This window comes from Nerophis lumbriciformis, linkage group LG05 (assembly GCF_033978685.3).
Source record: "Nerophis lumbriciformis linkage group LG05, RoL_Nlum_v2.1, whole genome shotgun sequence".
Classification (NCBI taxonomy): Eukaryota; Metazoa; Chordata; class Actinopteri; order Syngnathiformes; family Syngnathidae; genus Nerophis; species Nerophis lumbriciformis.
In genome coordinates, this window is record NC_084552.2 from 57,852,128 (window position 1) to 57,864,774 (window position 12,647).

At 43.2% G+C, this 12,647-nt stretch overlaps 1 protein-coding gene across 3 annotated transcripts in view; it reads left to right on the top strand.

Annotated features, from left to right (window-relative positions):
- The window catches only part of tafa5a (TAFA chemokine like family member 5a), a 552,376-nt gene that overhangs the window by 336,427 nt on the left and 203,302 nt on the right, over positions 1–12,647 (top strand). For all 3 annotated transcript variants that reach the window (XR_009815216.2, XR_009815217.2, XM_061959795.2), the window contains exon 2: positions 11–160. Coding sequence is in view for 1 of the 3 variants with exons in the window: in XM_061959795.2 (XP_061815779.1) it covers positions 11–160 (150 nt within the window). In the remaining 2 variants the exon portion in view is untranslated. The remainder of the gene's footprint in view (positions 1–10; positions 161–12,647) is intronic.

The following is a 12,647-nucleotide window of genomic DNA, read 5'->3' on the forward strand; positions in this document are numbered from 1 at the left end:
TCATCCGCAGGCCAGCTGGCGGCGGGGACATGTGAAATTGTGACGCTGGACAGGGACAGCAGCCAACCGCGGCGGACCATCGCCAGGCAGACGGCCCGCTGCGCCTGCAAGAAGGGCCAGATCGCCGGAACTACAAGAGCGAGACCCGCCTGTGTGGACGGTAAGGCGAGAGAAAGGGCTCAGACGCCCGAGGACGTGTTTTCGTCCTCAGGCGTCTGTCAGCTTCCTCGGGCTTGTTGTTTAAGGTGGAATTAAGGTGTGTTTTTCAACCTTTTTTTGAGCCAAGGCACATTTTTTTGCGTTAAAAAAATGCGGAGGCACACCACCAGCAGAAATCATTAAAGAACGAAACTCAGTTAACAGTAAAAAGTCGTTGTCGCAATTGTTGGGTATGACTTTAAAGCATAACCAAGCATGCTCTTGTCTCAAAGTAGGTGTACTGTCACCACCTGTCACATCACACCCTGACTTAATTTGAGGTTTTTGGTGTTTTCCTGTGTGTAGTGTTTTAGTTCTCGTCATGCGCTCCTATTTTGGTGGCTGTTTCTCTTTTTTTGGTATTTTCCTGGAGCAGTTTCATGTCTTCCTTTTTAGCAATCAAGAATATTTCAGTCGTTTTTTATCCTTCTTTGTGGGGACATTGTTGATTTTCATGTCATGTTCGGATGTACATTGTGGACGCCGTCTCTGCTCCACAGTAAGTCTTTGCTGTCGTCCAGCATTCTGTTTTTGTTTACTTTGCAGCCAGTTCAGTTTTAGTTTAGTTTTGCATAGCCTTCAATAAGCTTCAATGCCTTTTCTTAGGGGCACTCACCTTTTGTTTACTTTTTGGTTTAAGCCAGTGGTTCTTAACCTTGTTGGACGTACCGAACCCCACCAGTTTCATATGCGCATTCACCATACTTGTCAACCCTCCCGAATTTTCTGGGAGACCCCCGAAATTCAGCGCCTCTCCCGAAAACCTCCCGGGACAAACATTCTCCCGAAAATCTCCCGATTTTCAGCCGGAGCTGGAAGCCACGCCCCCTCCAGCTCCATGCGGACCTGAGTGAGGACAGCCTTTTTTCATGACGGGAGGACAACAGGGTGACAAGAACTAAATCATCCATACTAGAGATAAATTGTATTATTATGTTTATTTTACCTAAAAATAAATATATTAATTAATTTAAAAAAAAAAAAACTAAATACATTTTTACTATATTTTGCTAAAAAAACCCAAAATTAATTGTATTTTTATTTGTATTTTTTCGTGACTCCTTATTACATCCAGTCATAGAATTATACATTAAAATAAACATATTTGAAATAATTGATTTTAAATTATCATAATAATTCATTTAAAATGACCATATTTAATTATTAAAATAATTGCTTGTTTATCAACAACTTTAGCATTTTATTCATTAAATTTTGAAACTCTCAGAAGCCAAGTTATGTTATATTCCTTGATATTTATTTATGCAAGTTTGAAGTATCAATCATCTAAACACAGTTTTGTTTGCATATTTTCAGGATGTAGATGTCTATATATATATATATATATATATATATATATATATATATATATATATATATGTATGAAATACTTGACTTGGTGATTGCTAGCTGTCAATATACTCCTCCCCTCTTAACCACGCCCCCAACCACGCCCCCACCCCCCACCTCCCGAAATCGGAGGTCTCAAAGTTGGCAAGTATGGCATTCACCGTAACCCGTCTTTAGTGAAAAATAAAAAATTTTTTTTTTTTCAAATTCAAGACAAAGTTATATGTTTTTGGTAACACTTTAGTATGGGGAACATATTCTAAGTAACAAAGACTTAATCTAGAGTTTTTTGGACACTAGCGGAACATACTCTAAATAACAAAGAGTTAATTTAGAGTTATTTGGTTAAGGTTAGGGTTAGAGGGTTAGGGTTACAATAAGGCCATGCCGAATAATGCATTAATAAGTACTTAATAATGACTAGTTAAGAGCCAATATGTTACGAATTTGCATGTTAATAAGAAACTAATTAATGGTGAATATGTTCCCCATACTAAAGTGGTACTATGTTTTATTACTGGTGGACAAAATGAACCGTGCATGAACATCACCTTGTTTAAAGAACAAAACCAACACAGTGCATAAACTCACAACAAATTACACACCTGCAAATCAGTCTGACTTCTGCTGTTGCCGTATCCGTAATACGCCGATAGGGAGAAGTTTTTATTTACACGATGAGACCTCCGCCGAACCCCTGAGGCCGACTCACCGAACCCCTAGGGTTCCATCGAACCCAGGTTAAGAACCACTGGTTTAAGCATTAGACACCTTTTTACCTGCACCCTGCCTCCCGCTGTTTCCGACATCTACAAAACAATTAGCTACCGGCTGCCACCTACTGATATGGAAGAGTATTACACGGTTACTCTGCCGAGCTCTAGACAGCACCGACACTCAACAACAACAACACATAGTTTGCCGACTATAATTACTGGTTTGCAAAAAATATTTTTAACCCAATTAGGTGAAATTACATAATCTCCCACGACACACCAGACTGTATCTCACAGCGCAGTGGTTAAAAAACACTGGATTAGGCTGAATGACTAGACGTAACTAAAGCGTGCGCCGTAGTCCCAGTGGAATGTATTTAAGGAGAACGTGGCTGCAGGCCGCCACCAGGTAGGCTTGACAGGATTGGAGCTTTTTCTCATCGCAGTGTTTGCCATCCTGACGTGCACACAACATGTTTGCATCATTTCACAATGCCAAGAATACAGGTGATTACACTTGTTTTCCGCTCCCGAAGCGCTTGCACACAAGCGAGTAAAAATGTGTCAAATCAGGCGCGGCGGTCTTGTCGCCATCAACCAAAGAACATCTTAGCACAGGCTTGACGTAGCAAGTGATTACTCCCAAAAAAAAAGTAGCCCGGTTGAAGTAAGCTTTCTAGTAGAGTTGCACAGCATAGATTACATTTGTGCTATAGCAACTATGAAATCTAACAGATTAAATGTGTGCAAGTATCTGTAGTCAAAGTACGGTATTTTACGGACTATAAGCTGAAAACACATTTATCATGAATTATGAAGTAGAAAGTAAACCAACTGTTCACATTTTAGCAAGAGCACGTACAAATATGCAGAAAAACACTCCTACAGACGTCACACATGGGACCGTTTAATTACAGTAAGTACGAATAGTTTTAGTAAAACCTGCAAACGTTGCTCGGTGTAATGAATGAGACATCTATACGAGTAGGAACGCTGTGAACGGCTAGAAGACGGTTCATGCCTGTCATATCTTCTTGTCAACAAACGGTGTATTGTTTGGATGGCAAGTTTGTCACTTCAATCAGTGATTTGTTGTCCAATATTCCCCTTTTGTACATGTGCGTATGTTGTTGTCTGCTGTGTCACAGTGTGTTGTTACCTCTTCCTATTTGATATCAAGTTCATTTTAGTGTGGTGCTGCATAGAGCTAGGCGATATATCGAATATACTCGATATATCGCGATATAGAAAATGACTATATCGTGATATTCGAGTATACGTTCTCACGCAGTTGTTTTTAGCTGCGGGCATTACACTGCAGGCTTTTCTCCCTCTTTCTTGTCTCTCCTTCTCACAGAGACATAAAATAAACGCAAATTTTTTCATACGCCCTCGCCGAGCAGAGAGGTAGCGACATGGGTAACGTTAGCAGTGGTGCTAACGGAGCGGTGCGAGTGGTAATACGAGAGAGAGAAGGTGCGAATCTGGTAACAAATGAAGGAAGAATGAATTCCCGAGAAAAACAGCACGGGGTCCATCGTGTGGCGGTGGTTTGGCTTCAAGTGGGAATATGTTTTACAAGTATGCGGCAAAAGCGTTGCTACAAAAAGTAGCAAAAGTAATCATTTGAAAAGCCACCCGCAAGAGAATGAGGAGTGCTTGAAACTCCGCATGTCAACATCTCCGGCCAGTGCCACAGCCAACAAAATGTCCAAGCAATCATTTCCACGTCAACACCGTATGAAAAAAATAGTCAAGAACAGAAGGAGATAAAGTCCGCAGGAACCTACCACATAGTGAAGGACATACACTATTTGATTTCCTATTATGCAGCTCATTTTTATTTGACAGTTATTGAAATATCTTGTGTGACATCATGCACAAAAGTGCACTTTATATGCTTAAAAGATACATCTCCTGGATGCACTGGGACATATCATCAGTGATGTATCCTGGATTCATCGGGCAACATCAGACACCCTCGTCCAGGCGACCCAGCCGGGGTGATCAAGTCCATGCTTGTGTCGAAGTAGCAACCCACGGATCTGCCCTTTTCAGCCACAACCGCCTCGTGGCTTTCTCTGACGCTTCACCTGCGGATTGAATGGCCCTCCTTTTTGCCGCCCCTGTGACTCCCAATCGGCCAAGGACTTTGCAAAGCCACAGCAGCCAACTTCTATTGGCTCATAGAAAGTCCTCCAGCCCCTGCCCCTGCACTCCTCCACCAGTTCCTGATACTTGGCACGTTTCCGTTTGTTGGCTTCCTCAATCCGCTCCTCCCAAGGCACTGTTAGTTCCAGCATGATCAGGTGTTTCGAAGCCTCTGAGATGATGATCATGTCTGGCAGGAGAGATGTTGTTACAATGTGCTGGGGGAACCTCGGTTGTTTTCCCAGGTCAACGTGTAGCTGCCAATCAGGGGCTGAGTGAAGGAGTCCTGTTGTTGCATGAGGTCTCTCTCCAGCTTTGATGAATGAGATTGCCTTCTTTGGCGCATGATGTTGCTTGCCGGGGTGATCAAGTCCATGCTTGTGTCGAAGTAGCAACCCACGGATCTGCCCTTTTCAGCCACAACCGCCTCGTGGCTTTCTCTGACGCTTCACTTGCGGATTGAATGGCCCTCCTTTTTGCCCCCCCTGTGACTCCCAATCGGCCAAGGACTTTGCAAAGCCACAGCAGCCAACTTCTATTGGCTCATAGAAAGTCCTCCAGCACCTGCCCCTGCACTCCTCCACCAGTTCATGATACTTGGCACGTTTCCTTTCGTTGGCTTCTTCAATCCGCTCCTCCCAAGGCACTGTTAGTTCCAGCATGATCAGGTGTGTCGAAGCCTCTGAGATGATGATCATGTCTGTCCGGAGAGATGTTGTTACAATCTGCTGGGGGAACCTCAGTTGTTTTCCCAGGTCAACGTGTAGCTGCCAATCAGGGGCTGAGTGAAGGAGTCCTGTTGTTGCATGAGGTCTCTCTCCAGCTTTGATGAATGAGATTGCCTTCTTTGGCGCATGATGTTGCTTGCCGGGGTGATCAAGTCCATGCTTGTGTCGAAGTAGCAACCCACGGATCTGCCCTTTTCAGCCACAACCGCCTCGTGGCTTTCTCTGACGCTTCACTTGCGGATTGAATGGCCCTCCTTTTTGCCGCCCCTGTGACTCCCAATCGGCCAAGGATTTTGCAAAGCCACAGCAGCCAACTTCTATTGGCTCATAGAAAGTCCTCCAGCCCCTGCCCCTGCACTCCTCCACCAGTTCCTGATACTTGGCACGTTTCCGTTTGTTGGCTTCCTCAATCTGCTCCTCCCAAGGCACTGTTAGTTCCAGCATGATCAGGTGTGTCGAAGCCTCTGAGATGATGATCATGTCTGGCCGGAGAGGTGCTGGGGGAACCTCAGTTGTTTTCCCAGGTCAACGTGTAGCTGCCAATCAGGGGCTGAGTGAAGGAGTCCTGTTGTTGCATGAGGTGTCTCTCTCCAGCTTTGATGAATGAGATTGCCTTCTTTGGCGCATGATGTTGCTTGCTGGTGCTGATTTCCTATTATGCAGCTCATTTTTATTTGACAGTTATTGAAATATCTTGTGTGACATCATGCACAAAAGTGCACTTTATTTGTTTTAAACTATTGTAGTGGCGTTCTGTACAAAAAGTGCACTTTAAAGGCCTACTGAAATGCGATTTTCTTATTTAAACGGGGATATCAGGTCCATTCTATGTGTCATACTTGATCATTTCGCGATATGGCCATATTTTTGCTGAAAGGATTTAGTAGAGAACATCGACGATAAAGTTCGCAACTTTTGGTCGCTGATAAAAAAGCCTTGCCTGTACCGGAAGTAGCAGACGATATGCGCGTGACGTCACAGGTTGTGGAGCTCCTCACATCTGCACATTGTTTACAATCATGGCCACCAGCAGCGAGAGCGATTCGGACCGAGAAAGCGACAATTTCCCCATTAATTTGAGCGAGGATGAAAGATTCGTGGATGAGGAAAGTGAGGGTGAAGGACTAGAGGGCAGTGGGAGCGATTCAGATAGGGAAGATGCTGTGAGAGGCGGGTGGGACCTGATATTCAGCTGGGAATGACTAAAACAGTAAATAAACACAAGACATATATATACTCTATTAGCCACAACACAACCAGGCTTATATTTAATATGCCACAAATTAATCCCGCATAACAAACACCTCCCCCCTCCCGTCCATATGACCCGCCAATACAACTCAAACACCTGCACAACACACTCAATCCCACAGCCCAAAGTACCGTTCACCTTCCCAAAGTTCATACAGCACATATATTTCCCCAAAGTCCCCAAAGTTACGTACGTGACATGCACATAGCGGCACGCACGTATGAGCAAGCAATCAAATGTTTGGAAGCCGCAGCTGCATGCGTACTCACGGTACCGCGTCTGCGCATCCAAGTCAAAGTCCTCCTGGTAAGAGTCTCTGTTGTCCCAGTTCTCCACAGGCCAATGGTAAAGCTTGACTGTCATCTTCCGGGAATATAAACAATGAAACACCGGCTGTGTTATCCGGCACAACAGTCAAGGGGTGCATTCTACGGCGGGGGTGCGTTATCCGGCACAACACCTGCCGCAATACACCGCTTCCCACCTACAGCTTTCTTCTTTGCTGTCTCCATTGTTCATTGAACAAATTGCAAAAGATTCCTCAACACAGATGTCCAGAATACTGTGGAATTTTGCGATGAAAACAGACGACTTAATAGCTGGCCACCATGCTGTCCCAAAATGTCCTCTACAACCCGTGACGTCACGCGCAGGCGTCATCATACCAAGACATTTTCAGCAGGATATTTCGCGCGAAATTTAAAATTGCACTTTAGTAAGCTAACCCGGCCGTATTGGCATGTGTTGCAATGTTAAGATTTCATCATTGATGTATAAACTATCAGACTGCGTGGGTCTCAGTAGGCCTTTAATTTAGTGTTGTTTAGATATGTTATCTTAGTGACATCATGCACAAAAATGCACTTATAGCTTGTTTTAAAATGTCTCTGACAATCTTGCACTTTCTGTTTTTGGAATTTACATGAATGTTTGTGCCACTGCTTAATAACTGTTTAATAAATACAGTTTTGGTAAATTGACTTAGTTGTGATTTCCCTCTCTGCATGAAAGTTTAAAAGTAGCATATATTAATGCAGTATGAACAAGAATGTTTTAATGTAGTCACATAGAATCATCATACTGCTGTGATTATATGTATCAAGTGTTCATTCAGGGCTAAGGCAAAATATGGAGATATATAACGTGTATCGTGACATAGCCTAAAAATATCGAGATATTAATAAAAGGCCATATCGCCCAGACCTAGTGCTGCATGTAAAAATATATTTCCTCGCTGTGCTTGTGACCATACTTGCCAACCTTGAGACCTCTGATTTCGGGAGGTGGTTGGGGGCATGGTTAAGAGGGGAGGAGTATATTTACAGCTAGAATTCACCAAGGCAAGTATTTCATATGTAAATATATAAGAAATACTTGACTTTCAGTGAATTCTAGCTATATATATATATATATATATATATATATATATATATTTATTTATTTTATTTTATATATATATATATATATATATATATATATATATATATATATATATATATATAAAATAAGAGAAATACTTGAATTTCAGTGTTCATTTATTTACACATATACACACACATAACACTCATCTACTCATTGTTGAGTTAAGGGTTGAATTGTCCATCCTTGTTCTATTCTCTGTCACTATTTTTCTAACCATGCTGAACACCCTCTCTGATGATGCATTCTGCTTGGTCTCCTTGTTGTGTGCGCAGTTGTGCACTGCACTCTCTAAAAGCCGTAGATGTTATTGTCACATATGCATGTACAGTAGATGGCAGTATTGTCCTTTTTAAGAGTGTCACAACATTGCTGTTTACGGCAGACAAACTGCTTTACGGTAGACGAAAACGTGACTGCTGTTGTTGTGTGTTGTTGCCGCGCTGGGAGGACGTTAATGAAACTGCCTAACAATAAACCCACATAAGAAACCAAGAACTCGCCCTCGATCATTCTACAGTTATAACGTGTTTGGGCAGGCACGCTGTTTATATTGTGGGAAAGCGGACGTGAAAACAGGGTGTCGACACGTCACTCAGGTCCGCATGGAGCTGGAGGGGGCGTGGCCTCCAGCTCCGCCTGAATTTCGGGAGATTTTCGGGAGAAAATTTGTCCCGGGAGGTTTTCGGGAGAGGCGCTGAATTTCGGGAGTCTCCCGGAAAGTCCGGGATGGTTGGCAAGTATGCTTGTGACGCTGTCTTGTTGTCGACACAAAACTACATCAATCAATCAATCAATCTTTATTTATATAGCCCTAAATCACAAGTGTCTCAAAGGGCTGCACAAGCCACAACGACATCCTCGGTACAAAGCCCACATACGGGCAAGGAAAAACTCACCCCAGTGGGACGTCGATGTGAATGACTATGAGAAACCTTGGAGAGGACCGCATATGTGGGTAACCCCCCCCCTCTAGGGGAGACCGAAAGCAATGGATGTCGAGTGGGTCTGACATAATATTGTGAGAGTCCAGTCCATAGTGGATTCAACGTAATAGTAAGAGTCCAGTCCATAGTGGGGCCAGCAGGACACCATCCCGAGCGGAGACGGGTCAGCAGCGTAGAGATGTTCCCAGCCGATGCACAGGCGAGCGGTCCACCCCGGGTCCCGACTCTGGACAGCCAGCACTTCATCCATGGCCACCGGACCTGTGCCCCCCCCCCTCAAGGAAAAGGGGAGCAGAGGAGAAAAGAAAAGAAACGGCAGATCAACTGGTCCAACAGGGGGGCTATTTAAAGGCTAGAGTATACAAATGAGTTTTAAGATGGGACTTAAATCCTTCTACTGAGGTAGCATCTCTAATTGTTACCGGGAGGGCATTCCATAGTACTGGAGCCCCAATAGAAAACGCTCTATAGCCCGCAGACTTCTTTTGGGGCTCTGGGAATCACTAATAAGCCGGAGTTCTTTGAACGCAGATTTCTTGCCGGGACATATGGTACAATGCAATCGACAAGATAGGACGGAGCTAGACCGTGTAGTATTTTATACGTAAGTAGTAAAACCTTAAAGTCACATCTTAAGTGCACAGGAAGCCAGTGCAGGTGAGCCAGTATAGGCGTAATATGATCAAACTTTCTTGTTCTTGTCAAAAGTCTAGCAGCCGCATTTTGTACCAACTGTAATTTTTTAATGCTAGACATAGGGAGACCCGAAAATAATACGTTACAGTAGTCGAGACGAGACATAACGAACGCATGAATAATGATCTCAGCGTCGCTAGTGGATAAAATAGAACGAATTTTAGCGATATTACGGAGATGAAAGAAGGCCGTTTTAGTAACACTCTTAATGTGTGACTCAAAGGAGAGAGTTGGGTGGAAGATAATACCCAGATTCTTTACTGATTCGCCTTGTGTAATTGTTTGGTTGTCAAATGTTAAGGTGGTATTATTAAATAAATGTCGGTGTTTAGCAGGACCGATAATCAGCATTTCCGTTTTCTTGGCGTTGAGTTGCAAGAAGTTAGCGGACATCCATTGTTTAATTTCATTAAGACACGCCTCCAGCTGACTACAATCCGGCGTGTTGGTCAGCTTTAGGGGCATGTAGAGTTGGGTGTCATCAGCATAGCAATGAAAGCTAACACCGTATTTGCGTATGATGTCGCCTAGCGGCAGCATGTAAATACTAAAGAGTGCAGGGCCAAGAACCGAACCCTGAGGAACTCCGCACGTTACCTTAACATAGTCCGAGGTCACATTATTATGGGAGACGCATTGCATCCTGTCAGTAAGATAAGAGTTAAACCACGACAAGGCTAAGTCTGACATACCAATACGTGTTTTGATACGCTCTAATAAAATATTATGATCGACGGTATCGAAAGCAGCGCTAAGATCAAGAAGCAGCAACATAGATGACGCATCAGAATCCATCGTTAGCAGTAGATCATTAGTCATTTTTGCGAGGGCTGTCTCCGTAGAGAGATTTGCCCTGAAACCGGATTGAAAAGGTTCACAGAGATTGTTAGACACTAAGTGTTCATTTAGCTGCTGTGCGACAATTTTTTCGAGGATTTTCGAAATAAAGGGAAGGTGGGACACCGGTCGGTAGTTTACCATGAGGTCAGGATCAAGGTTAGGTCTTTTGAGCAGAGGATGAATAACCGCTTTCTTGAATGCTAGGGGAACAGTGCCAGAGGAAAGTGATAAGTTTATAATATTTAGCACTAATGGACCTAATAATACATCAAAAGTAGCGTGCCACGTTACCTCGAGGTATCGCTAACGGCGTTGTTAATTAGATTACTCGTTACTAACACCGTTATTACGAACACTGGCAGTAAAACAACCAAGAGCTATCTGTGTTCTGTGCTCTTTGCCAACAACCACTTCTCTGTTCTCATGCTAAAAAGCCGTGCATGATTTATATATATATATATATTTGTATTTATTTATTATTATTTTATTTTTTTTACAAGCCACTACCTGGAAATTGGCTTTCAAAGTGTCACCGAAATCGTATTTATAGTTGCAGAAAGCCTGGTTCAGCGCACATGTCAAGTTTTAATATGAAATGGATGTTAAACAAACCAAAGGCTGTCAGACAAACAGAACTGTGACTCAGCTGTTATTTGCAATGCTTCCCTCAGCAAGAAAAAAAGCAGTGGGTGGAATTTCATCTCTTGTCCTTTTTCGGCTATTCTTGCACAGATGAATCAATGTTTCACCCTTTTTTTTTTTTTTTTCAGCGGGGGGGAATTGCTTTGTTTCATCCCTATATTGATCAAGACACCTGTCCGGGGTAGGAAAAACATTAAAAAAAATAAATAAAACCCCAACAAAGTCGGCGTATATGGCGCACATAAAACAAAACTTTGTGAGCGCATTTTCCGAGGACGGTTGTAATTTACAATTTCCCGCTATGCTATATTGCCTCCTGTCGAAATAAAAACTTTATTGCGGTTCATATTTCAAAATCCAAGGGCTGGGTATTATTGCCATGCAAATATGCTTATCTCTGCAAGTGCAATCTTGTTTGTTCCGACTCACTTTGCAGACTTTGAAAGGAAGAGAGTTGGTGCTGACGTCCACCATCCTAAATGCCACAAATGGGAATTCAATCAGTTCTAATCTAATGGAGTCCTTGAGGTCCGGCACTGGGCTCCAATATGCCTTTGCCGCCTCGATCCGTGTCCTTCATGCTTTTTCTGTGGCTGTCTCTGGCCCCGCCACCGGGTCCCTGAAAACAACAAGGAGGCTTTCTTCTCATCTTTCACGTTTTTTTTCCTCATGCTTTTTTTTTTTTTTTTTCCCCCTACTCTTAAGTGGGCGATGATGCAGATTCTTGTCAACGTGCTGGGCTAGACTGCTGCGATGCAGAGCGCAGCATCCATTAGGCCTCAACCCAGGAGCGGAATGTTCCAGCAGTCACGTTTGAGTAACAAAACAAAACAAACAAAAAAAGCAGTTGTTGGTCACGCTGGTGCTGTGTAAACAAGCGGCCTTAATGGTGAGCTCGTTTTGACGGCGGCAGAGCTTAAAGTAGAAGTAGAGAGGAAAAACAAGTCGCCTCTGTATTGAAGCTATTATCATATACAAACCCCGTTTCCATATGAGTTGGGAAATTGTGTTAGATGTAAATATAAACGGAATACAATGATTTGCAAATCCTTTTCAACCCATATTCAATTGAATGCACTACAAAGACAACATATTTGATGTTCAAACTCATAAACTTTATTTATTTTTTTTGCAAATAATAATTAACTTAGAATTTCATTGCTGCAACACGTGCCAAAGTAGTTGGGAACGGGCATGTCCACCACTGTGTTACATGGCCTTTCCTTTTAACAACACTCAGTAAACGTTTGGGAACTGAGGAGACACATTTTTGAAGCTTCTCAGGTGGAATTCTTTCCCATTCTTGCTTGATGTACAGCTTAAGTTGTTCAACAGTCCGGGGGTCTCCGTTGTGCTATTTTAGGCTTCATAATGCGCCACACATTTTCAATGGGAGACAGGTCTGGACTACAGGCAGGCCAGTCTAGTACCCGCACTCTTTTACTATGAAGCCACGTTGATGTAACACGTGGCTTGGCATTGTCTTGCTGAAATAAGCAGGGGCGTCCATGGTAACGTTGCTTGGATGGCAACATATGTTGCTCCAAAACCTGTATGTACCTTTCAGCATTAATGGCGCCTTCACAGATGTGTAAGTTACCCATGTGTTGGGCACTAATACACCCCCATACCATCACAGATGCTGGCTTTTGAACTTTGCGCCTATAACAATCCGGATGGTTCTTTTCCTCTTTGGTCCTGAGGACAC